Source organism: Scaptodrosophila lebanonensis, unplaced genomic scaffold (assembly GCF_003285725.1).
Source record: "Scaptodrosophila lebanonensis strain 11010-0011.00,11010-0021.00 unplaced genomic scaffold, SlebRS2 tig00000053-arrow-pilon, whole genome shotgun sequence".
Taxonomy (NCBI): domain Eukaryota; kingdom Metazoa; phylum Arthropoda; class Insecta; order Diptera; family Drosophilidae; genus Scaptodrosophila; species Scaptodrosophila lebanonensis.
The window spans coordinates 2,356,582-2,382,456 of record NW_022060548.1 but is presented as its reverse complement, the minus strand read 5'-3'; the positions used below and the strand labels follow the sequence as shown (position 1 = coordinate 2,382,456).

The window sequence follows — 25,875 nt, the reverse complement described above, 5'->3', positions numbered from 1 at the left end:
AAAATGAAAAGTAAAAAATATAACTACTATTGTTATTTCCTTAATAATTTTAAATACGATTTCTAATCATTTAATCGATGTATTGGGATACCGCCTATCGGTTGAGGTATTGTAAAGTCTTTTAAGGAAAATATTACTCAAAAGGGGGTTCAACGAGATATGAATTTGGATCGATTTAAAAACATGTTACATTGAAATTTAAAATTCCCTTTCATCTACATTGTGAGAATGGGTAGTACAGCAACTCATCGGTAGATATTGTTAAAACTTTTGTTTAATATAAGCTAAGGCGATACGCCTGGGAAGTCCAGGTGACCTCTATTGATGCGCGAAGTTTTAACACGAATTGAATTCAAACTAATTAAATGAAACTATATACAAGAAGAAGTAAGCAATTCAATAATTATTGAAACGCTACTTATCGTTAAGTAGTCTTATGGATGGGTCACAGTAATTCCTATTATTTCTTCAATTTTTTGAACGTCTGGGAACATTTCAGCCGACTCTTATCAATCCTCAGAGCATGCTACATTTTGTTTGGAAATTTAAGTTAAATTGAAAATAGATTTTGCTTAATACGCCTCTGGCTTTATTTCGTGTTACTAACTGCAAATTAGATTACTTAAAGTCTATAATAATCGTACTGTTACAAGTTAGCCTAGCAAGTAGAACATCATATGTATTTATTATTTAGATTTGGTATAAAAACATGTGCTTAATAGTTAGTGGAGACTTCTGACTTACTCTTATGCATGTAGGGCGTTTTGACATTTTCTCGTTTGTGTGCTTTAAATGTTAAAATTTAAGTCAATTAGCTTAACTAATGTCTTAGACGGGACTTAAGAGTTACAACAAATGGTTCCAATTAAAATCATGTCTTATTCAAAGCCACCAACAAAAAGATTAGCCACTGATGTAGGCTGCTATAGCCATGACCTTGTCTATGAGCGGCAGTGGACATAATTGCCGAAGCGGAATATTCACCTGAAAGATCAGTTCCATAAATTTTGGGTTCCACACTTATAAGAATTTTTTTTTGGTAATGATCCCACTTACCACTTAGTACGTGCAATTGCATGGAAACAGCTGCGCTATTCTCCGGCTCGCATGTATAATTGCCGGAGTGGGTTTTACGTACCAACGGAATAATCAGTGTGCCAATCTGCAAGCATATTTTGTTTAAACTGTACCTCGTAAATAGTTTCAACTTACGGTATTGCGACTGTGCTCGGTGCTGCCAAATATATTGCGATCGATCTGAGTGTACCAACCATTCTGTTGTGAGGCTTCGTTATCGGCAGTGACTTGTTTCTCACCACGATACCAGAATATATATTTGGGCGCTTCCAAAGTTCCCCGTACAATGCAATGCAGCTCTACTTTGCTGCCTGCCTTGACAAAACGCTGTTGATCGCCAATAAGCTCGGTTTTTGGTGCTGTGGCAGAGGAGAGGTAATGATTTTTCTTCAGTTAAAAGATGGAGAATATTAAACAAATTCTTTGTGGATTCTATGAAGATATTGTAGAAAGATTAAATCGCTTTACCACCAATTATGCTTTGCACAATTTGTTTTGGGTTGTTTGTAACCATTACAATCAATTTAGTCATCTCTTTGGCCTAGAGAGCTATGCTATTTAAAATATTTTAATTGTAGCACTTTAAAACATCTACTCATTTTTAATAAATTTGTTTGTCTTGCTTTATTTCAATTAAGTGAATATTTATTTTTATATGTTTTCATGTTTTTAAATTGACAGTTCTTGGTCAGAAATAAATAAATAAATACAATACAATACTTGTAAATGATAAGACATGCAAATTTGAATAGAATATGATGATTAAACTATAAAAATTATGAGGATTATTAAAGCTCAAAAATAAAGAGGTTTTTGTGGGTTTTATGAAAATTTGAATAAAATATGATTATTAAACTATGCAAATTATGAGGATTATTGAAGCCAAGTGTGATGTTCATTGAAGTGTTTTGATTTGTGTTCAATTAAATTATGGAAAATATTAAAAATATTCTTTGTGGGTTCTATGAAGATAGGAAGAGATAGGCAACTTCTTGGTTCGTGGAATCCCAATTACATCCAAATTGTAGATTACGAAACCAAAGCTACACAATTTGCTAGTTGCTGGTTTGAAAAGCACGAAATAGCGCTCGAAGGCGACATCTACTCACTTATCACACACAGTTGCACCTTTGCGCTCATTTTTGGCTCGGTTGCCAGCTGGCATTCGTACCATCCGCCATCCTCGAGAGTGACATATTTGATTTGCAACGTCCAGCTTGTGTTGCTGTTGCTGTTGCTGCTGCTGTTGTTGTTGTTGTTGGTGCCAGTGGCAATGCTGGTATTTCTGGTATTGCTGGTATTGCTGCTTGAATTTGCGGGAGGGGTCTGCAGTAGGGTAGCAAAACGTGCATCATTGATAAATGTCGTATAATCCACAGCTATGATATGTTCGTCTCGCAAACGCACCCAGGAGAGTGGCTTGTTCGAGTGCTGATGCAACTGCAATAAAAGCAAAGGGACACAAACGTTTCAATATCCTTTGAGTTGCACTTGCAGAAATGAAACATTCTGAATCACGTCCAGTAGGCTATATTAAAAACCCATGGCTACTGCTTAATTTTATTATTTTAAAATTCATTTAAATCAGTTTGGCTTTCTCCCTTTTATACAACTCTTTGCAAGAATTGGACTTGGCTTGTTGATTTTCCATTTAACAGTTTAAATACATTGGAAAAGAGCTGTACAAATATAAGGCTTTGGACTGACTGTGCAGAAAAATTGTTATGAAAACGAATTCTTTAGTATTTTGTTATAAATTAAATTGCTCGTTTTTTATTGTTAAGATATTAAGTTGACAGTCTTTGAGTAACGCCATGAAGTTAGGAATTATAATGCATAATTTCTCTAATAGCTGAAAAATGTAACAGGCAGAACAGGAGGCGTGGCAGACCCCACAAAGTATATATATATTCTTGATCAGCATGACGAGACGAGTCGATCTAGCCCTGTCTGTCTGTCTGTCCGTCCGTCCGTATGATCACCTAGATCTCAGAGACTATAAGAGCTAGAGACACCAAATTTTGCACAAAGATGCCTTATGTGTGTACGCTATACGAGTTTGTTTTATTTTTTGATTTTCCCCCCCACTTCCCTCCTATGGGGATTTTCCCGATTTTCCATTCGTATAATCACCTATATCTCGAAGACTATAAGACCTAGGAACACCAAATTTTAGTCCAATATGCCTTGTGTGAATACGCAGAAAATGTATATTTTGGAGTTTCCCTCCCTCCCCCCTCACCCCCGCAAATCGCAATTTTTTCTAACTCCCGTAATTCTTGGAATTTCGAACTAAAATTTTGGAAATACCCCCAGTTAGTTGTTATGTTTCCGTATGCCACAGTTTCACTATGATAGACCGATTTCACAAGAAGTTATAGCCATAAATATATTTGCTGCTACAGCGCTGCTCGAGCGCTGCCCAAGCGCTGCCCGCGGCTGTTGTTGATGCCGGTGCTTTGGTTGACTGCACATATGTTTACACAGACACGAATTGATGCGCATAGGCATACATACACTCACACAGACGCAATTGCTATGTAAATATGCAATTATACACTCTCTACGTGAGTTCGAATACCAAAAGAGGTAAAATTTATCAAATTTTTTTTTTATTTTCCTAATTTTTTTTTTTTATTATTTTAAACATATGTATGTACAGAGTATTTCAAAGTCGGGACACCCGACTTTAGCTTTTTTACTTGTTAAATATTTAATTATTTTATCAACATTGTTTTTTGTTGGTATTTTGTTTTTAAAGACGTTCTGTTTTGGAAGTGGAGCTGAACTTTGAAACTCGCTAGAACGAAAGGTCTTTCGAGCCGAATATAAATAAATAAATTTTTTTACAACAGGTAAATATATTTTGTTGCAAAAAGGAAAACTCGCTTCTACTTTACTTTTCAGGTATATGTAAATTAAATATTATGCATCATGGAAATGTCAATATGAAAAAAACAGTAGCGTAGACAAAAAAGTTTTCTCCAAGTGAGCGAAGGAGGTGTGCGCCCCAAACGGAGGCTTTCAATTACGGCTATCAACGACAATGCAACTCTGGCTGGCACTTGCCTCCCCCATCCCCCTCACCCGTCAGCCCACACTACTCACTACTCACCTGGCATGGCAAATAGGCGTGCTGGCCGGCCTGCACAGTCACATTGAGAGCAGGAAGGCTAAGCTGCCGCTTTGGCAGTTGTTCTCTTTCTCTTTGCAGCTGCTTCTCACGCCTCAGTTGCATTTCCTTTTGTTCGCTATCGTAGGCGTGCAATCGCATGTGTGGTTTCTGTGTCGCCGGCGATTGTTGCTGCTCCTCATTAGATTGCGGATGCCATGTCGATGAGACGGACGCCGCCGATGCCGATGACGATGATGATGATGATGATTGGGATGAGGCTGCGGCCATAGTTTGGCCGGGCGCTGTCAGTTGTGGCGGCGGTAAATCTGCGGCTATAAAGTCCGGAAACGGAGGCAAATACGTGGGAATTGAAAAGCCTTTTGTTAGTGTTGCTGTATCGGGTCGCTCGCTCCAAACATCATCGTCGTCATCCTCATCATCATCATTAGGTATCGCAGCATTGTCCGTTTCTTGTTGCAGCATTGATGTTTGTTCTATGGATTCTTGATTGCTGTGCATTTCTAGGATTATTGTTGTTCCTGTTGTGGGTGTGGATGTGGGGATAGATCGCGTAATTAGCTCTCCATTGGCGCAGGCTGCAAATGAAGAACAAATCTAAATGTTTGCTGAACAATTCATTGCGCAATGTGTCGATTCGTATCGATTGTATTCCTATTTCGGGTCTATTGAAAAACCATTTGGGTTTTTCCGACAAAGCATTATGCAAATGTGTTTATTGTAATCCCACAAATTGGACGCCTGTCATGCATTTGCCATAATTTAGTTTAATTTAATGACGTCAGACGTGCTTTCAGATACACAAACAGATATCTATTTATACATGTACATGTATGTTTGATACATTTTTACGCACATAGAGATTAATTGATAAATTAGAAAAATATATTAGAAAATTCGCATGGCTGTTGGTTTTATTTATTTTAAATTGTTGTTGTTGCTGCTATTTTTGTTTTTGTTTGTCAAAACTCATCATGCAAATTAGAACAAATACAATATTTTTGTTTCGAGCCTTAACATATTCAATGGCCATCGGACATTTGTATATTTGGGTCAAGAGCTGTAAAATAGTTGGGCGCTGAAGCGTATATATTCAATGTGTGTGTGTCTGTGTGTGGGAGAGAGTGTGTTTGTATTCGTTGAAGTGCTAAACAATTTTGTTGAAAATTGGACAACATTTCTGTTGAGAAGCAATGAATTGTGGGTTTTGAATTCGAGCCCCCATTTTGAGTGGCATTAGAAAGGCTTATAGGAGTGGGTTTCTTTTTTTTAATTTCATTTCTTTTGCTCACAAAATAAATATAGTATAAGCCAATGAATTGTTCAATGGCGCTGTTAAAATTTAAAGACAGCTATGCTAATAAACTTTGGAATTTCCAAAATAATGCTGTTTACTAAAAATACTTTGAAAATTTAATGTAAATGTTACATATTTCATAAAAATATATTCTATTTGCTTGCTTTTTTAAGATTATTTCGAATTTTTTTAATGTTTAGCAAGCGAACACAATTGGCCAAGATGTGGTGCAACTAAAAATAAATAAATAAATGTTAGTAAGTATAGTGTGGCAGTTCATATTAATTATTACTCGAATCGAGTCCACCTTGAAGAGGCCTCTTTTTTAAATTAAATAGTTTTGTTGAATATAAAATTACGACAATAGAATATAAAAAATGTACGCAATTAGGACATTTGAAAAATGTTCATTTATTAATGGACTCTATAATTGGAAGTCAATAAATATTTGTAAACTATATAGTATGTATGTATCAATAAATATATATCCTCATGAACTAATTTAAATATATAGAAATAATCATTTAATATCAAGCAGCTGCTTTAATGCAAGAATAATTATTTTTTGGAAAATGAAAATTAGGAGTAAATGACGAACCAAACAAATTAATGGAAATATCGTTCCAATTACTACGTGAATTCAGTAGCAGTATTCAGCAGTATTTTGAGTTGTAAAAATTTTTCTCAATTTTGTGTTGTTTTTGTTTTTTAATATTGAAACTAATATTACTGTGTAGAAGTATTATTCAGAACTATTTTACGTTTCTTTTCCAAATCTGGAAAATTGCCCTTTTGATATCTCTTAATTGCCAATTTCGAACCTCCCTGCTTCGATCTTATTAAGCAACCGAAGGACGATTTATTTGTAAAATATTTGCTTGCTTCTCAATGGGAAGCCATTCCATTCAAGGCTTTTCAAGCAATTGCTCTGTTTGCTTTCTTTAAGTAATTTAAGTAGTGCTCGAACTTTATTTTGTTGCACATAGCCTAAGCTAATTGCCCAGTGGCCTTAAGAGTTTGCTTAGATTTCAGAATTGATATTATGGCTCAAAGAGGCAGATACGAGTGTAGTAAGCTGCTGTTGCGACAAGTCTTTCCACAAAAAAGCACTTGAAAGTTGTCGTAAGTTTTGAAAAGTAACTAAGTACCAGTGTAGTGAAATTGTTCAAGTTGCTCTCCGGGGCACTGTGTGATGGAAAGAGTAAATAAAACCAAATGAAAACGAAAACCGCAAAGTGTGCCAAGACTTTGCCCTCTCGGCTGACACAACTAGCACCAAAACTGACAGTCGGGTGACAGGCAGTCAAAACAAAAGGATATCTAACATTTATCTGAGGCTCTGCATTTTTCTTGAAAAGTTAAAGCAGCTAGCTCCTTTGTCAAAATTTAAGCATTTAAGCCCACAACACAAACGGCGTCAGGCGTCGCAGACAATTGAGTTATGGAAGTGGATGCCTTGTGGCTGCGTCTGCTGTCACGGGCGGAGGATTGGACTGAGTTGGTCACGCGCCGCTCACGCCGTTTGTTGCCGACGGTCGCTCGCTTCTGTCTGACCGCCACCTTCTTTGAGGACGGCCTGCGTATGTGGTTTCAGTGGTACGACCAACGAGCCTATTTGCAGCTCCAACTGGACTGCTCGCCCACACTCGCTTGGCTCGTTGTGGCCACAAATCTGGTAGTTCAGTTGCTTGGCTGTGCATTGGTCCTTCTCCGGATCTACGTCAATGTGGCGGTCACGCTTTTGGCTGCCATTGTGCTGCTGCAGGTTCACATATATGCCGTATCCTGGAATTTGCAAGTGCTGCTCAGAAATTTCGCTCTTCTCGGCGGTCTTTTGTTGCTGCACGTTGAGTCGAGGAATGTGGCGACCGATGTTTACTGTACAGGCGCCGGAGTTCCGTTGCTTATTAATACGGGCTCGCAGGAATATATGCAGCTGACTGGTCGCATACTGCTGGCTGTCATGTACTTCACACTCCTGCACTTTGAAATGGGCCTATTGGCCTTGACGCACAATGCCTTGGGTGCCATGCTCATGATGCTCATTGTGTTTGGCTACCGGACGCGACTAGCTGCCTTGTCCTTGGCCCTGGTACTAAGTCTGTGGAATGTTTATATGAATGCCTGGTGGTTTGTGGAGGACCCAAAGCGAGATATTCTCAAATACAATTGCTTTCACACCCTCTCTGTCATCGGTGGTCTGTTGTTGGTCGTCGTTCTCGGACCTGGCCGTGTTTCCGTTGAGCAATATAAAAAGCAGTGGTAAGCCCTCTCGTCTCTCACTTTCTTTAAAACTGTATATGGAAATAATAAAAGTCTTGCTTACATTTGACTATTTCTTGATGTTTTTATTGAATATCTCAAAATATTGAAATTGAAGAATCTATCTTGGTAACGATACATCTGCTGAGTTAATCAAGTATGGTAAGACTTCAAAATTTTGTACAAAAATATTCATTTTACATGCACGTTTTTGAAATTTATAGCCTGGGGTTGCTTTCGTTGGATCTCACATCACCATAAAAACCCGTCGGTTAATTCCGGAAGGTTTCATTGGTGGACTACTTCCGCAACAATCAGATTAATTTAATCTGGAACTTTCCAAAAAGTTGCAATTCCAAAATTGTACAATGTGTGTTTGAAAATGTTAGTATGTCTTAATTGATAATAAGTTTGTTCCATTATTTTACTGAATATTTTGTTAAATACATATTTAATTTCATACTTCGATAAAGAAAATCTTCGATTTGTTCAATAATCTAAACTATTCAGGCAACAAGTAACATTTCTTATTCTTAATGGTTTTCACTTACAAATTGCTTTTAACGAAATAGTTGGTTTTTGAATCATTGAAAAAATTAAATTAAGTGATGGATTGAATGGGATTTCTGTATCGCCCCTGTATATGTATATAGCATAGAAAGTTTAGTTAGTTTTCACCCACGTTATGATTGTTTAGTAAGAAAAAAATTCTCAAAGCACACCAATATACTATATTCTTTGTTTTGCTCTTTAAACTTTATAAGATGTAAGTAAGGAAGTATATGGTTCTATTGATTTGCATAATTGTATTCACAGAGGGAATGTTTTCTAAAAAACGTAATTTTCTGAATATTCAAATTATCATATGGAGTTTGATAGACTCTTTTTGTTTATATTTGAAAACAATTAGGTTTTTCAACTATATAGTTCCTTTGTAAACAAAAACATGCGAAAAGAAAACCACATATTCAGCTAAATCTAAAAATTACTTGAAATTAAATATAAATAAGGCTTAAAGTTAAATGTTTTCATCCAGATTATCATTGTCACCATAAAGCCCCAATATTATTTTCGCCCGATTCCGCTTTAAGGGAAAATTATGAAACACAAAATATTCTAAAAGCCCATTTTAGTAGCGGTGTGTAGCGGTTTAATTGATTCCCACTCGCTCCCATTAAGTCCAACTGTCTTTCCTTCTATTAATAGGTTTAGGGAGTTTAAAGGATTTAGCTGTTAAATTTAATGCGTGGTTGGTGGTGTATCTTACATAAAGTATTTCCCATCCAACTATTCGCAGTTCTCATGGGGCGGTTGGCATTTCCCCATTTTTGGAAAATATAGTATGTATCTCCACGGTTCCTCTAATTCATAAAGTCCCATGCCCATACCATTAATAAACTTTATTCATAGCTCTCCCACAGTTCTGCGAATGCTTTTGGCCTTTTTCAACTTTGCACTCCAATGAATTTCAAATTCACGCGCATTGCCTTTTCAGTCTGACACCCCGAGTTATGGGTCCCACTATCTGGCTGCCTTCTGCCCTCTCTATCGTGCAATCCGGCCAGCAGCTAAACTGAATTATTGTTTTGATGTTGTCGTTGTTGTAGTTGTTGTATTTATGTTGTTGTTCCACATTGAAAATTTAACGCGCCTAATGTTGAAAATGTGCGGCAGCCAAAGTTTTCACTAATCATTGCTCAGTGATTGTGAAAGAATTTTTAATTTATAGCGCAATAGTAGTTGTATCAGGAACAATAACAACAACAACAACATCAAGAACATCAATTTTAAGTTGTTTTTGAAAAATGTCTAACATCTACACACGAAGGGAAAGTGTGTGTCAATGTATTTAAAGCTTATTGTACTCTATACTCGAAGGGTGAGAGATTAGTCGAAATTTATATAATAGGATAGAAGGAATAGGAATAGGATAGACAATGAACATAATACTAAAATAAATAAGTTTAATATTTAGATTCCACAAGTTTAAAAAGTTGAGCTGTGTCTGATTCATTAGAGTTGAGCATTGTTCCCATAATCAAGATTTGGCTTTACTTTTTCGAAAACTTGATTTTATTGGGATAAATAAGAAACAATAGTAAGAATGATATGTTTTACTCTTTTTAATTCGGGTTCCCCTTATTTATTTTAAATTTGTATCAGAACATAAAAAGTTCAAGATTTTTTAGTTGCATTGAAATGTTGATATTTTGATGTCACAATCAAATTTAAAATAATTTGCATAATTTACAAAATGAAATTCAGTAAGATGTCCTTTTTGGCCTTTGATATTTTTAAATAATTTAAAAATGCCTCACAAAATTTTAGATTATTTTAGATTATCATTGAAATCAGAGCGATACAAGTAGAAACGTGGATTACTCTCATATTATATACTTTTTCATGACTTAATTACGCCGTTTTTTATTTTTTGGCTATCATGAAATATAGTCAACGTTATTATTATTATTAATGCTAGTACAGCTGAATGGAAGGCAACAAAAAAATTAAATTACTTCATCTAGCTTTAAATAACAGTTACACTTATAAGAGCAGCGCCAGCAGTTTTGTGGTTTTTAATTTTTCAAATATTTTGGTTTTGCTCATTTTGATGAATATTTCCTGTAAAACTGTTGTACCAACAGCTTTTAATAGCATGCAACAACAACTATGTAAAGTCGCAAAAACCACACGCGTGGCCAGAAATGTTACAATTGTTGTTTTATAATGCCTCTAGGGTCTACCACTTTAATGATTAAATTCCAAATGGCCATGCATGAGTTTTATTTTGCAACAACTGTACTCGTACTGCCATTGTAAACACGACTCCCAAACTAAATTTGAAACTTTATACCACTATGTGCAGCAAAATGTTGTAGGATTAACAATAATAATAATGACAGCAGCTTGCACTTAGCAGTTGTGCAACTTCAGGCAGCCTTCCAGCAAAATTGGTTTCACTTCAAATCAGCCAAAGGGACAGAAAGTCCACGCTCGAACAAATTGCGATAATTTGAAGATATGTATGTACTGGTATGTATATCGAGTAAAGACACGTTATAAGTTTATTTCAATTTGGAATGAAATGAGCTTAAATTACAATACTCGTTTGCTAATTGGGAAAATATTCGTACCGATAATAATAGTTTGTGTAAATAACAAAAATAAAAGAATATAATTACTTTCTTTACTTTTCAAGTATGCTTTTATATTGAATGAAGGAAGAAACTTAAATTTACTGATTTTAAATGGTTTATAGAATTAATAACAAAATATTGTTCAATAAACATGAGATGAATGATAATGAAGGAAGAAACATAATTTTACTGATTTCAAATGAATATAGAATTATTAATAAATCTTGTTCACATTATTTTCGATTCCGCACACCGGTCAACTTTTTGAGCTCAAAGATGAAGCATAAATATTTGATGTGGGGTCGTTTTAGATGGTTTTGTTAATTTACGTTTATTTTTCCTCATATATTTCATATTCAATTTTCGTTTTTTTTTTTTTTTGGTGCAGTACTCTTAATTTTTTATATAAGTTTTAGGAACATACATTCATATGAAGAAAATTTAATCTATTATCGTTAATGCGTTGCTTTTAATATACCCTGTAACCAAATAGCTGGTTTTCTCCCCTCTAAATAGAAGGTGTGATGTCGCCCTTTTTCTGGCTCTGTTCTTCTCCAAAAACACTAAATTATTAGTTCCACAAATTTATCAAATTTAAACAATAAATTATCAAATAATTGGAAAAAGCAGTTTCTTACGGAATTTTAAAAGATACTACTAATATTCGAGTTTAAAGTTTGGTTAATCCTGACGCATTATATGGCTCCTAAAAACTTACTATTGTTTTAATATATTTCAAAAACTAATTCCTCATTTTAAGCTTTTTATTTCAAACGACGTGTTTGACGAACTCATTCGAACTTCTCTTTCGACGGAAAGGCGCAAGCTTAACAAATTGAATCTTGAATTGAAAACTCGTGTGGGAGTTGAATTTGTGCGAGTGTGTCTGCGTAAATATGTGTATGTGTGTGTTCGTGTGGGCATTTGCCAAAGCATTATTTAGATAATAAATACTTAGTTGTTATTTGTTATGTTGCGCGTAAATTTGTAACTTGAGGCGCATTGTGAGCCAAAAGCTGTTGAAATTGTACGACAGCTTGGCTAAAACGGGCCCAGACAAAGTGTAATGGTAATGTTTATGTAGTCCAGCTGTGTGTGTATAAGTGGGTGACTGTGTGTGCGTGTGTGTGAGTGTAATACGAAATGCCTCAGGCTGCTATACAATGAGGAAGGCGTTTCAATCCTGACCAGGCGACGGCCATTGCAATTTGGAAATTCGTGGGTGGTTTTTTCTGAGCCAAAACAAGGAGAGACGCCCCATGTTGTGTCTAGGTCTGATTCTGTTGATTGCTTGGCATGCGGAAAAATGTAAGAAAGATGGAGAATAAGTGAGCAAGATGATAAGAAAGTTGTTCTAAAGCAACTGCAAATTGTTGGACTAAATTGCTGAGGCAAATACTCGTACATACAAAATTACTAAAATTGCGGACAGTTGAAAAGCTACTGTCTTAAGTTGACTTTATTGAGCGTGGCCAGAAAAACTGCTGCAAGCAAATTCAATATTAAGTGAATGCTGAAAAAATACCTCGCGTTTCTTGTTAATGAAGAGACGGAATGAGATAAAAAGAAGTGCTTACATAAATACATCTTCTGCTCAAATATTTTAACCAAGTATTAACTATAATGGAGTTTTCTTTATGAAACTTTATGTTTTAGGTTTTTTAACTTTCTTTTTTTGTAGTCGTTCTGCCACCACTGTTTTATGTTCAAAAACAAGAAAGAAAAGAAGAAGAACGAAACAATATCTGCAGTTAAGGATTTATGAAATTGTATTGTCTAAGAAGTGGGAGAGCCTACATATCAAGGTTAATCAGTGTAGGCGTTCATTCAGCCTGTCGTATGAACATAAGTAAATCGTTTTGTCTCGTCATGCTGATTTAAATTTGTACTGTGGTCCAGGATGCTTCCTTCTGCAATTTATATACAGTGAAAACTCCCTTAATGTCCTCTTCCTCTCTCTTGGCTGGACGCGAACCTCTTGAAAACGGAAGCTGACATGCAAGGAACCATCCAATTTTAAATAAAACCAATTTAAAACAAAAAAAACTATAATTTTATAATAATTTGCAATAGTTAGTGAATATCAGTTTTATTCTGCTATGCATAGTCCAAGCATTGCACTTCTTCAATGCATTTACTTAAAAATTGGTTTTTAAGGGAACAACTTACAACAAGGTTCGAAACATAGTTGTATGTTTATGTAGTGTATGTATGTATATGTATATATGTTAAGTATAGCTATTTGAGGAATTTGCATCTTTTTCATATTTAATTTTATTTTTTTTATTGTTATATGTGTGTAAATGCATAATCTTTGTATTGCATAAAATAAACTTATTTCAATTGCCTAAATAGAAAAGCAATTAAAAAAGGCATAAATGAACAATTTTCGTGCATTTGCATTTAAGAAAGTTGGCAGCGCTTGCTTTTATTTTTTTTAATACGTTGGCAGTTCGTTAGTGCATATAAACGGTTGCGAAAGCTTATCCAAAAATTGTGATATCATTTGTGTGAGCGAAAGGTCTTATGAAAAGTATTTGCAATAATGTCAAGCAGTGCACCGAGTAAGTGTCGAAAACATTCGGTCCAACATCCGCTTCGTTTCGGTTCATCGAACTCTTCGACAGACAGACTTTGGCAAGAAAGCGTACAGGCACTGCTTGTGCCGGACAATTCTCTGGATCCAGCACAAACTGTAGATCAATTAGTGCGAGTCTTGGGCATCTATATGCGGCATGTGAAGCAGGACTCGCCGCTTTTTGCTCAGTTTGTGAACACCTTCGAGAAGCGGAATTTCATGCCACTGCTGTTCCACCTGCCGGAAAAGGATTTGGAGGTATTCATGGATGTGGTGCGTCGTCGCTTCAGAATGATTTGCCTCTCAGCCTGGGCCATTGAGTATTTGCTTCACTTCTGTCAGCGTTTAAATATCAGCGCACTGATGAAGGTGCGAAACTGCTTCGTTCTGCCCGGCAGTGGTCCGGGACTGATGAGCATGTCGGTGCTGAGCGAGCTGATGCCGCAGCTGGATCTGCTGAACATGAGTGTTCGTCTGATTTATATGGGCAATGTGACATTCAATAAACTGCGCGTTCTCCATCTACGCCACGGCGTCTCCCAGGTAGCGTTGGATGGCATCTTCGACGGCTGTCCGGAGTTGCGCGAGTTGGGAATTGGCTGTGAGCTGGATGTTTCGAATATAACGGAACAGCACCTGAATATCTCTAACATTTACAAATGTGGACGTCTGCGGGAACTGATTTTGCCGCTGCATGTGGAACCCTTCAACAGTCTCGCCAATCTTCAGCATTTGCATTTTGTCTCTCTACATTATGAGCAGCTCTGGCCCGGCCTGGATTGGATGCAGTCGATGAGTGTTTTGATTGAGGCCAAGCGGTTCGAGTTGCGCACATTTTATTTGGATGGTTCCTGGATATATCTCCCATTCGATCTCTCAACGTTGGGTCTCGCCCAATGCGTGGCACTCACCGAGCTGGCTCTCAGCAAGTGTAAGCTGTTGCCCTCCCCTTACGGTATTCCGGTTTTGCCCAACTCTGTCCAGAAGCTGAGCTTCTCTGGCTGCAGATTTTCACATGTGAGCACCCTCTATCGGTATCTGGGGAACTGTGTGTTGTTGCAGGCCCTCTACTTTATGAACTGTAATCTTCAAGGCGGTGGCAGGGTGCTGTGCCAAATAATGCGCCTGCGCAGCCACCAGCCTGTGGTTTCTAGTCTAAGTCTCCGCTTCTTCAACTGCATTGAACTGCGATCAGAGCTCCTGAAATGGTCCCCGGACTATCGTGAACAGAATACGGACTTTCTAAACGTACAGGAGCTGGGACACGATCAAGACTGTGTTCATCTGCCGACTGGCACACTGACCATGGAGCTTGGCAAGCTCGTTAATCATAATCCTACTCTAACCCTTCCGGGTAGTGGCAATTTGCCAAACGGACAACAGCTGCTCAGCGGCTAATCAGAGATGGCGCACAGGAATTAAAAGTGCGCTGCAAGTATCTCTAGTCGGGGCGGTTATCGATTATCGATTATCGGCAATATATTATAGCATAAACGTATAAATTAGAACCAATATAATTTATAAAAGCTTTAAATAGACAGTAATTAATAATAATTATGAGAGAAAAAATAGATCCATAGCTAACAACCATTTTACTGAATAGTGTAATGGTGATTTGGGGATGACGAGCCATTTTATTCAGCACCTTACAAGTAAGTGATAGGAGTGGGTAAAATTTAAATATTCATAATGCTAATATGATGTTGACAATTTAGCTGCCTTGTAAGATTTTTTATACAATATATGTATGTATGCCCGATAGCGTTTTCAAGAATTTTAATCGATCAATGATCAACACTTTTTTGCTCTTGGTGTGGCGACTTTTAACACATTTTTGCTTTAATATTAACAAATTGTTGTTTTTATTTAGAGCATGCTACATAAAATTAACAACAGAAAATCCTGTGAGGCCGAGAAGTGTATAAGAACTGAAGAAGTTTCTCGTCTTTGGTCACACTAATTAAGCATTGAGAACCGCTAGCAGAGTTTTTTTTTATAGTATAAGTACACCTAATTCTGTTTTTGAAAATGAAAAATTGCATATATATATCTTTAGAGATGAGGAACCAATCAACTATTTTTGCATATGATCACCGTCTTTTTTTACACGTTTGTTTCTGGAACCAATCTACCGTGTAAAAACAGAATTAGGTGTGTATCTATAGGGTGCCTTAAAATTAGTTAATTAACAGCAATACCTATCGATGAATAAAAATCCATTTCATTGTCATTGTAGACTCTGTAATCCAAATAATCCATAACTTTTTTTTTAACCTTAGAAATTTGTTGATTTTCATTAAATTTATATCGAGAACTAACCGCATTTTTTTCGTTAAATAAAAAATGTATTCAATCTGAATATATATCTAAGTACCGTGGATATTTTAGAGAAAAAATAAATATTTTACTGCAAACAGGAAAACAATAATTCTGCAGCAACAAAAATTAAAAGTTTCTGTCATAATAGTTTTACAAATTAGTTAATGACTAAATCAAGCAAAATAAGTTGAATATATAATTTGTAATGCTTTGTATTTTTGTTTTGTTCCTCGAAATTTCGTATTTTTTGTAAATATAGTATTTCGGATTATTTAGCCAATCTAAGCACATTGTCCACATTTTCTGGATTTTACTGCAGAATTAACATTTATGCCAGTCAGTGTATTATTTATTTATAGAGTGCTTGCGAATGAAAGGCATTATTATAAAATTTGCGCAGCAAAGTCAATTATGAATCAAAGCAATAATTTATTTATTAAAATATTCAAAGTGCCAAGTATTGACTTAGTTTTCTTTGATAATCTCCTACTCGCTGAAGCAGCGACATACATATTTGTTGCATATTTTATGTCTTTACTTATGTGAGAAATTGAATAAGTTTAGCATTATGTTTTATTTTTGTTCCTTTAGCTTTTAAGCCTTAAATTCAATAACAAATTACTTGGCATGTTGCAATTCCCAGAAGTCAGCGATGTGAACATTTAATACATGTATATACTATATAGTATGTATTTATAAATATGTACACAGAGCACACACCTACTTAGTCCCTATGGCCTTGGCTCGCATTTAAGCAGCTGCTTTTTGGGATTTAAAAGTAATGCGAATTGCAAATTTGCCTTGGCCTTTTATCAAAGGACGCATAAATTTGTCAAAACAACGGCTAATTTATGTTTATATCATGCGCAATTAATAATTGCAACGACAACAACAAAAAACCTAAAATAAAATAAAAACCAGCTAAAAGTAAAGCAACAAATATTTGTTTAAACTTGGCCCACATCTGTGGCGGCCTAATGCGTGCACAGCTTTTTTCGCGTATGTTTAATTAGGCGCGTGTTTTTCATTTTAAATATATTTAAAAAATTTTCCATGACGGCGTTAACACCAACCAGCGACTGCCACTGCAAATGCGAGTGAGTTTCCAGCCTAATAAGCATAATTAGCCAACACTTAAATTTTGTTTGAGTTGCCAAACTGAGCCCGGTCTAGATAATTAGCGGTTGATATATGAATGTGTATGTTTGCTGATTTGAATTGATTTTTTCAATTTTGTATAGTAATGGAGTAACGGTTGGAGGAGAGTTTTAAATGACTTAAAAAATGAACCGATTTATATAGCGATTTGTTTGTGATTTATATAAGGTACTTTTTTTTATATACCTATACAAGTATAAGACAAAAAAACCATGTAACTACAGGTTTTGAATTAAATCAGTGGTCGCTTTTTGAATAACCTTAGAGCAGTTGCTCCGATTTATAGCAGCATGGAGCTAAGAAATTTCCTCCTAATTCAATAGAAGTGAAATAGTATTCGCTGTATTTGAATCTGACTACAGAGTTGAGTAATTTTTCAGCCCATTTAAGTAACTAGTTCGACCATGACCCAACTCAGTTAACTGCATCAGTTAGATATAATAGGACCTTGAAGCTAACTGTCAAAAGAGTCAATTTATCACATTAAATACTTAAATACGCAATCTTTTTTTGCAGTAATTGTTAAAAATTACACAACTGCTGCTGCTGTCTTGTCATGGCACTTTGACCTTTTTGACATCAGATACGAGCAACATTAGTTGACTTGCTCATGCCTTTCTCAGTTAGTATTGTTTGTGTTTGTGTTGTTTGCACGCCCAATCATTTTTCAAGCCCCTGCTCCGATGGCACGATAAAAAATAAAGGGAAATAGACTTTGTAGCCATGACGGCCAAAACATAAACGCCCCAGGGCCATTCACGCTCATGTGGCTAATGCCATTTTAATTTAAAAAAGCATTTATGTTTTCTTTTTTTTTTTTTATTTGCACACCCGCAGGCCGTGCTAAAAAATATGAACTGTTGTGGCCTGATAGTGGGGTCCCTTGCCACCTTTTATGTACGAGGATGTATAGTATGTATGTATGTATATTGTGTGTGTTATGTTTGTTATGTGGTGTGTGAAACTTAAAGTCAGAAATGTCGGTGACACACACTTTGAGGTCTGACACTTGACAAATGAAATGCTCGCCACATCATGTGGTCCATAACCATATAAATGGGAAAAATGTGTGGACTCCCATTAACGGTTGGCCTATATATGAATGTGTGTTGGGTGTGGCCGACCAATCGACCACAGTTTGTGGTTTTCTTAGCCCACAGGATCATTAAGCCGACTCTCAAATGAAATGTGCATGCTTAACCACATTAATTGCAAAGCATAACTTATCAGTTATTGGTTCATAACGTACAGCAAATATTGGCTGGAACACGCAGCCGCAAATACACATGCATACGAAAGTATTGCCAGTCATACATATATGTATGTAGTGTATATGTAAAGTACACGTTTAGGTACATACTTACAGACATGCATAATCGAACACTGTAGTCCTCTTTCCAATGTCTGTCACACGCACGCATTGCATGCCCAATGAAGCCAACGATGCTGTTAAGCAAACATTTCTCATTGTTGCCACAACTTACACACGCACACACACACACTCATACACGCACACGCGTACAAACTTTTCCCCATTCAGACCTGTGGCTGCACAGTGGTTTCATTTAATTCGTGATTGCCATTATGCTCACCTGTACAACAAGACAAAACTATCTGCTAACTTTTTCACTTTAAATAGCACTGCATGTTTGCAAAAGTTACTTCGTTGCTGCCAGTCGTGTCGGAATGAGGAGTGAGATATATTTTAAATACTATACATATATGTACATATATATGCATGTTGAAGGAAGAACGTTCATTGATTATTTGATAAAAGCATTTAATAAACTATTTATACAAAGTTGCTCGCATTGGAAATACAAATGGAATTAAGAAACTCACTTTCCAAAGTCTCTTTGTATAGTAAGTAAGTCGTTCTATAATTAGTTCGCACATCAATTAATCGGAATTGTGGCAACAAGAAGTGTAGTTTTTTCTCGTACATTTACGCTTAAATATTTAAATATATTATTAACTGCTTTATAAATTATAATAACAATTCTAAAAGCATTACTTTCCATAAAATCTTATAAATAATTTCTTAAGTGGTTGCATTAATTTGCGAACTGTTTATATTACTAATACTCGTATTCTCTTTTAAATTATTTAGCGTCTTCATTTATATAAGTTCAGAAAAGTGTTACGTTCAGTAATTATAAGCTCCATTTCACGCTCGTTTTTTTACAAAACAATAGTAGTATTGCAGATAGCTTTCAGTTGACATAGCAATTAAAAAAGCACTAAAGCTTTAATTTGTTTTTCTTAAGCACGTTCCGAAACTTCTTTGATAACAAACCACTGTAAGCTGTTTTCTTTTACAAAAACTGAAATCATAAATTCTTTGCGCCTACCTTCGACCTACATCAACATCAGCATCAACATCATCGCCCTCAGCTTCAGCCGCACCCTCACTTCTTCCATCTTCCACATTCCTTCCACTCCTGAGCCACAAAGTCTACATGCCACACATTTTATCAACGACCGAACATCGCTTTTTCTGGCGTTTTTATGTTGACGTTTTATTGTTTCAGCCTCTTTGCCACGTTTTGTTGTAAGGATGTGTTTGTGCTTTTGTTTGTATTCTTTTTTCTAACATCAGCATCGATGGCATCGAGTTGTGCGACATTTTGCTGTTCACACAGCAATTACATGACTTAAGTGAAGGCGTGCGCTCCATTTGAGTTTGAGGAGTTGGCATCGATTTCTCTAACCCATTGTTATACGCACTTTTAAAGATTGTGATTGTGATTTTAAATAGAGATATCGATATTGATGCCTCATTTCTAACAGAGCTCCCCAAATACTCTATGATAGATCATAGCTCCAAGGGTTTTCGTCAATATACGAGTATATCTAAGGAAAAATTCCTCGTCATGATATAAAGCCTTTCACAAAAACATATTTGCTCAGAATACTTATATTTAAACAAAATATAAATACTTGTATATGTATTTTTTTTTAATTGCTGCTTTGTTTAAGATCTAAAACGACAAATATTTAATCAGTTATTGGCATCTTCCAAAGGACAAAGTTATAAGACTTTTTCTAATTAAAGTTGTTGGTGTGGTTGAATAAAAGATTAAAATTAAAAGTTGTCCGGCAGACTCTAGAAGATCCGGAACGGATGGTAAAGCAGGTAGAGTCCTTTGAGACGTCTTTGTGTTATATAAACTATTTTTTTATATAATATAAAATATCATAAAATACATGTTAAATTGCTTCAGTGCTCCTTCATTTCGAAACAATTTTCGCATGTACTTGAACTACTTATTTTATTTCTGACAACATTTTAGAGCTTTATGACTTAACTCTGCACACAACGCACGAAATGTTGTCCTGCAAATGCGCACAAAGAGCAAAGCAAAGCGAGCAATCAGAAATCGCTGTTGGCCATATTACTATTTGTTAGATTATTTTTTCCTCGGTTGGTCGCTACCTGCTTAACGAAGTTTAAATTGACAATCGAAGAACACTAATTGGCAATTAAATTTAGCAGATGAATTACTTAAATGCGAACAAGGCATCCAATTCATTTAAATTGTCAATAAAAGTAGTGAGTAGTCGAAACTGGTTGCATAAATAAGGGGCATACCCTATATATTCCAACAACAAGCCTACATATACCTACAGATTCAACTAAAATTGTAGTTCTGTCGATGGCGTTTTTTGTTGTTTTCTCATTGAGCACAGAAGGGAACCTTAATGGGTTAAATGCGGAAAATTTAAAAACCATTGCCTACTTATATGGGCTGCCTCTGTACGCTACCTCAATATGTTATTTCGTTTATAATTTGCACACGCAACCGTAAACAAATATGATTGTATGACTGAGCAGACAAGCATACATATCTACACACACACACATAGTCATACATGCCTGTATATATACACGAGATAAACATGTGGCAATGGGAATGCGTATGTTGATTCTGTTGCTGGTTGAGGTTGCTGTTGCTGTTACTTACTTTGGTTGCTGTTTGTGTTGCTGCTGCTGTTGTGCATGTCATCAGCAGCAGTAACAGAAACACAACAACACCAACAACAACAACAACAATAGCAATATTAAGCACTCGCTTGCTTTCCAATGCTGTGTGGCATTAAGCGCGGATTATTTTGCAAAACGACGGCACAATGTCATGTACGTTGGGTCCATGTGCCATATGTCTTCTTGCTATCCACAATTTTACAACGTTCCTCTGGGGTCGGCATGAAGACTTGACAATTGAAAGGCATGCGCTAATGGCTATATTAACAATGCTTTGGCTCTGGCTTACAACCGACCTCAGGAACATTAACAATTTTAAGATGGTCGTGGTCAAAGGAAAGAGCAAGAAGAAGAAGAAGGATGTAGGCAGCCTCAACTCTTTGGCCTTAACTCACTTAACTCACAGCAACAAGCTGTTATTTAATTTAAGCCAACAGGACTCGCACCATAAATAAATTAAACGTGACATTTGACCGCCATTTGTCTTGCACGCTTTTATTTAAATAATGCTTATATACGAGTACATCCAGAATATATGCGTATGTACTATGTAGGGATGCTGGTATTTATATAAATGTTTGTATGTTTTCTGTATTCGCCGTTCGCATAATTAACCAACATGCAGACTCATACTTTAACTGCACATTTCAGTGTATAAGTAATATAGGAGTATGTGTCGCTTCCCTTTTGCCTGTGACCTTCATAAATACATAGTAGTTGCGTTGATTGATGGCTTAAGTGTTATTTGAATGAGTTTTTCTTCTCGTACGCCTATTGTTCTTCTTGTTGTCTGTGGCGACTCATATTTTTTTGGCCTCTTCACTATACTATATATATGTATTTAATTATATCATAAGGCGCAGCAGACACATGTGTTGTTAATGATATCGCCTTGACTTTGCCGAGGCTTAGTTGAGATTGATTGGCATTGAGGTTGAATATTTTATGGCATTGGTTTGTTACGGCTTAAATAAAAGCATCGTATTAAGCTTAGTTTGACAGTGTAAGTTGGCGTAAGCTGCAGATAATACATTTGTGGACACTAAATTATGGCGTCATTATAGTAAATAAAAACAAATTCAACAAATGCTTCTCACTCATATAGCTGTTTATTGTTGTTTCTCAAATCTTGCTTACCCATTTGGTTATGTGAACGTTTAGAGAAAAAAAATGAATAAAAAAATGTTCAATTTTAATTTAGTGACGACTTACTTACTGGTGCGCGCATCAAATAAAATAAATTCATAGATAGTCACATATACAGTTTGATTTTCTACTTTTTCTAATTTTCCCTCATTTTGCTTGTAAATAAATTATTATACTTCTCGGTTCTCTGATTAAAACAATTTCAATTTGTGGTGCACCTCACGCCTTCGTTTAAATGACCAATAATTGACTTCTTTATTGAAGTGTGCAAAAAACTAAGCCTTTAGTTGACACAAAAAATTACATTCAAGCTTAGAAAAAATGGAAACAAAAATTATTCCAAATATTGGCAAAAGCTGGTAGCATATCTGCAATAGCTCGTCAAAAAGTGTATACAAATTCTAATAAACAATTATGCTGAAAACATGTCAATAAACTTCGAATGCAATATAAAAAGTATGCAGCAAATAATGTAAAGTTACGTTGTGTAATTTATTATTTGTAAAGAGTACATAGAAATTCTTTGTCAGTTTGTGTAAAATTTCTCATTTTAATTGGCGACTTTATTAAAGCATTATGTATAGAAACACAGAGTAAAATGAATTCTAATTTGCACGTATAACATGTATACGACCTGTTGAAGACATACACACACACACACAAGCACATACACAATCGCACACAATACACAAATTTAATCAACTGCAGAGTCAGTTGCCATGTATACATTTGAGCAAGGCATGGATAAAGAAAATATGCCAGCAATTTTCATAAACTACTCAAAATCAAAAGGTAAAAGCAAAAGTGCAGAACATACTGGTGTATAAGAATGAAAAGAGGAAGTACATGCACGCACACAATGCGTATGCGTAATGAATTTTTGTCGAAAACGAAAATGTTTCGTGTTGTGACGTGACAGGTGTCTTGGCTATTATATTTGCTTGTGTTTGTGTGTGTTCTCATGTGCGTGTTTATGCTCTTAAATGAGAATTCGTACTGCCCGATTAAATTAACTCTTACAAGCTTATAAAAATCGTGCAAACAAGAGTCGGCTTAACTTCAGTTTGTCCTCGAGAGTTGAGTGCGTGGCAACAACAGAAAATCTCATCATGTAAATTAAATTTGGCAAACGCTTCCGACACCTACATACGTGCACACCCACACACACACAGATACACCCAGATGCACACTTACAAAGATAACTACATGCCAACACATTCTTGATTATAAATAGGTAAGTACACTTAAAAATAAAGTGATATTTAACATATAGTTTGACATTCAAAACTTTTTATTGAAAAGCAGGAAAAAACAAAATATTAATAGATAATTGTTAGATAGTTTACTGGACACTGTAGTTTCATTCTTCATAGAAAGTTCAAAACTATATTAAACAGTTTGTTACAATGAATACAATACTAAATAACTCGCTTTTTGATCATAAAATAATTATTTTTATTTTTACATTACAGAAAGGTTTGACAAACATGAAGCTCGTTAACTACATTAACCAACAGTCAAAAAAAGCAAGAAGGGTTTTATTTTAATCATTTGTGTGACAACCAGCTTTGAACTTTTCATAAGAATAGATTTTATTTCCATTTAAATTTTGTTTGTTTCAAAAGAGCATTATTTATGGTCTTAGAAGAAGGAGATATAATAAATAACATTTTATTACCAAACGACCTTTGTTTGTGAATTATGTTAAAACCTTTCTTATTATTGTTAATAAATGTTGTAATTTTTATTAAAATCAAGCTCAAGCTTTGACTATTATTGTTGAACATATTATTAAAAACTAAATTTAATGAAATGCAACTTTTGAATTTCCAAAAATGATTGCGTCACATAATTTTATATTCTAATATATAAACATAATGCAATACATAATGTTATGAAACTTGAATGTCCTTATTGTATAGATAGAGAAATGTGGAGTCAGGTTCAGATTTTCAATTTAAAAAATGGACGAATTTTGTTTAATGTTTAATTATATTGTTGACAAAGTGTACATTTAAAAAACTTATTTAAACTTTTTTAGCATATTGAACATGTGTTGGCCAGGCGCTAATTGAAACTCATATTAAACAATTAATTTGCTATTTTTATTTAAGAACCTATTGATTGGAATGTAGAGGCAATAATAATAGATTCCAATCTGACTTAATAAAAATCCCTAAAAATTGTTGAGTAAAAATTTATAATCCTACTTTAATGTATGGGATAAACCCTTGTTTTCCTCAGTGTACACGCATGTGTGCAGACCAAAATGTGCGAAATTGAATTAAATATGCATGCCAGAAAAACAAAAACAAAACTGAACACAACGCAGATCTTCTGAAACAAGCAAAGATGGCGAATGTAGGGTGGGGACCCAACTGCAAACACAAATACGATACACACTCGTATGTATGTATGTATGTATGTAAGTACGCACATGCATACTATATAGTCTGCGTATAGTATATATATATAGGGAGAGAAAACAGTTTACACTTACATGCACGCATGACAGTATAGCTGACAGCTGCCAGCAATGCCAGCAGGAGGCCACTGCTTCTGCTTGCTCCCCCCGCATCTCCCGCTCGTCCTGCTGCCACTGCAGGACCTTTTCTAACTGCTCCGCAGCGCATTTTATTGCTTAAAGTTTCGTCTGGTGTTTTTTATCGTCGTTGCTCCCGCGAAGTTTTCTATAAACTGCAAAATTTCCACACACCATTGACATATTTTTAGCTATACCCGTACATAGTACATATTTTTTGTATCTGGTTTTTGTTGTACTATACACCACTTTTTAGTTTTATTGCACTTGCACTTTGTTATTTAATTATTTGCTTTGGTTTATGATGTCTTTGCTCTGCTCCGCTGCGTTTGGTGGCCAGGAATCAGACACACGTACGTGACTCTTCGTCTGGCATTGGCGCTTTATGTAAAGTTGCTCTTTGGGGTTTCGGTCTCGTGGCACTTGGGACGAGGTGCTGAGCTGGGGGTTTTAGCCACAAGCGTGTGCTTTATTCGGTAACTGAGCAAAGAATGGCGAGCACAAAAACGAAAAATTTCAACGAAATGAAGAGAAAGAAAAAAAGGTAAAAAGGACAGCAGGCAAAACTGAGTTAGACAACTGCCAAAACAAACAGAGCATTCCGGCGATAGTGGGCAGTAGAGATGGGTGCGTGATTGCCAAGAGAATCGGTTAAATATCATCTTAAAACTGTTCATTTGAAACACAAACAAATCTCAGTTTATGGTTGCTTTGCACTCCATCAGACTATCATGGCAAATATTAAAGTCTTCGATAGGTTTAAATGTGAGAAATTATTTCGAATATAGAATTAAAATCTTCTATTTTCAGTTACCTCCGACAGAATCACTGATCACCACTGCTGTGAGTAGGGGCATAGCTAGCCGGACTGGCTAATAAATGTTCCCCCCACGGGTCAGTGATTCTTCACCTTTAATTTTTAATTATATTTTATTATTTAAGTATTTTAATTATAATTTGTTTTCTTCTATCTTTTATTGCTATTTTTTTCATCTCCACTTCTTTTTTGATAGGTCTAATAACGTATCTGATTACTTTCTGCTATGAATCGGGGCATAGCTGGCCGTTTGGCAAATAAAATTCCCCCACCGTGTCGGATTCGTTATTATATATTTTTGTCATTTTTATAGGCTTTTTTATTTCTTTAGTTTTACTTAGTTGAGTTCTCTTTTTTATTGTATTGATTTCTTATAGTATGTACATCGACTGCATTGTTTTTCGATGGAAATAAATAAATAAAT

General features: G+C 35.6%; 1 protein-coding gene across 1 annotated transcript; it reads right to left on the bottom strand.

Annotated features, from left to right (window-relative positions):
- Positions 1 to 738: 738 nt before the first annotated feature.
- On the bottom strand, positions 739 to 24,709 carry LOC115624108 (myotubularin-related protein DDB_G0290005). The gene is made up of 6 exons (XM_030518701.1): positions 24,593 to 24,709; positions 4,193 to 4,788; positions 2,187 to 2,517; positions 1,213 to 1,436; positions 1,057 to 1,162; positions 739 to 984 (listed from the first exon to the last, which is right to left on the bottom strand). Exons 1-6 carry the CDS (start codon positions 24,600 to 24,602, stop codon positions 872 to 874), a joined length of 1,380 nt encoding a protein of 459 aa, XP_030374561.1. The 5' UTR covers positions 24,603 to 24,709; the 3' UTR covers positions 739 to 871.
- Positions 24,710 to 25,875: the final 1,166 nt, after the last annotated feature.

What these genes read in the sequence shown, in the direction of transcription:
- LOC115624108 (XM_030518701.1), bottom strand. An exon ending in GGTGCAACTGTGTGTGATAA is followed by an intron (nt 1,437 to 2,186) that starts GTGAGTAGATGT and finishes CCTCTGCCACAG; the next exon opens with CACCAAAAACCGAGCTTATT. An exon ending in GCAATTGCACGTACTAAGTG is followed by an intron (nt 985 to 1,056) that starts GTAAGTGGGATC and finishes CTGATCTTTCAG; the next exon opens with GTGAATATTCCGCTTCGGCA.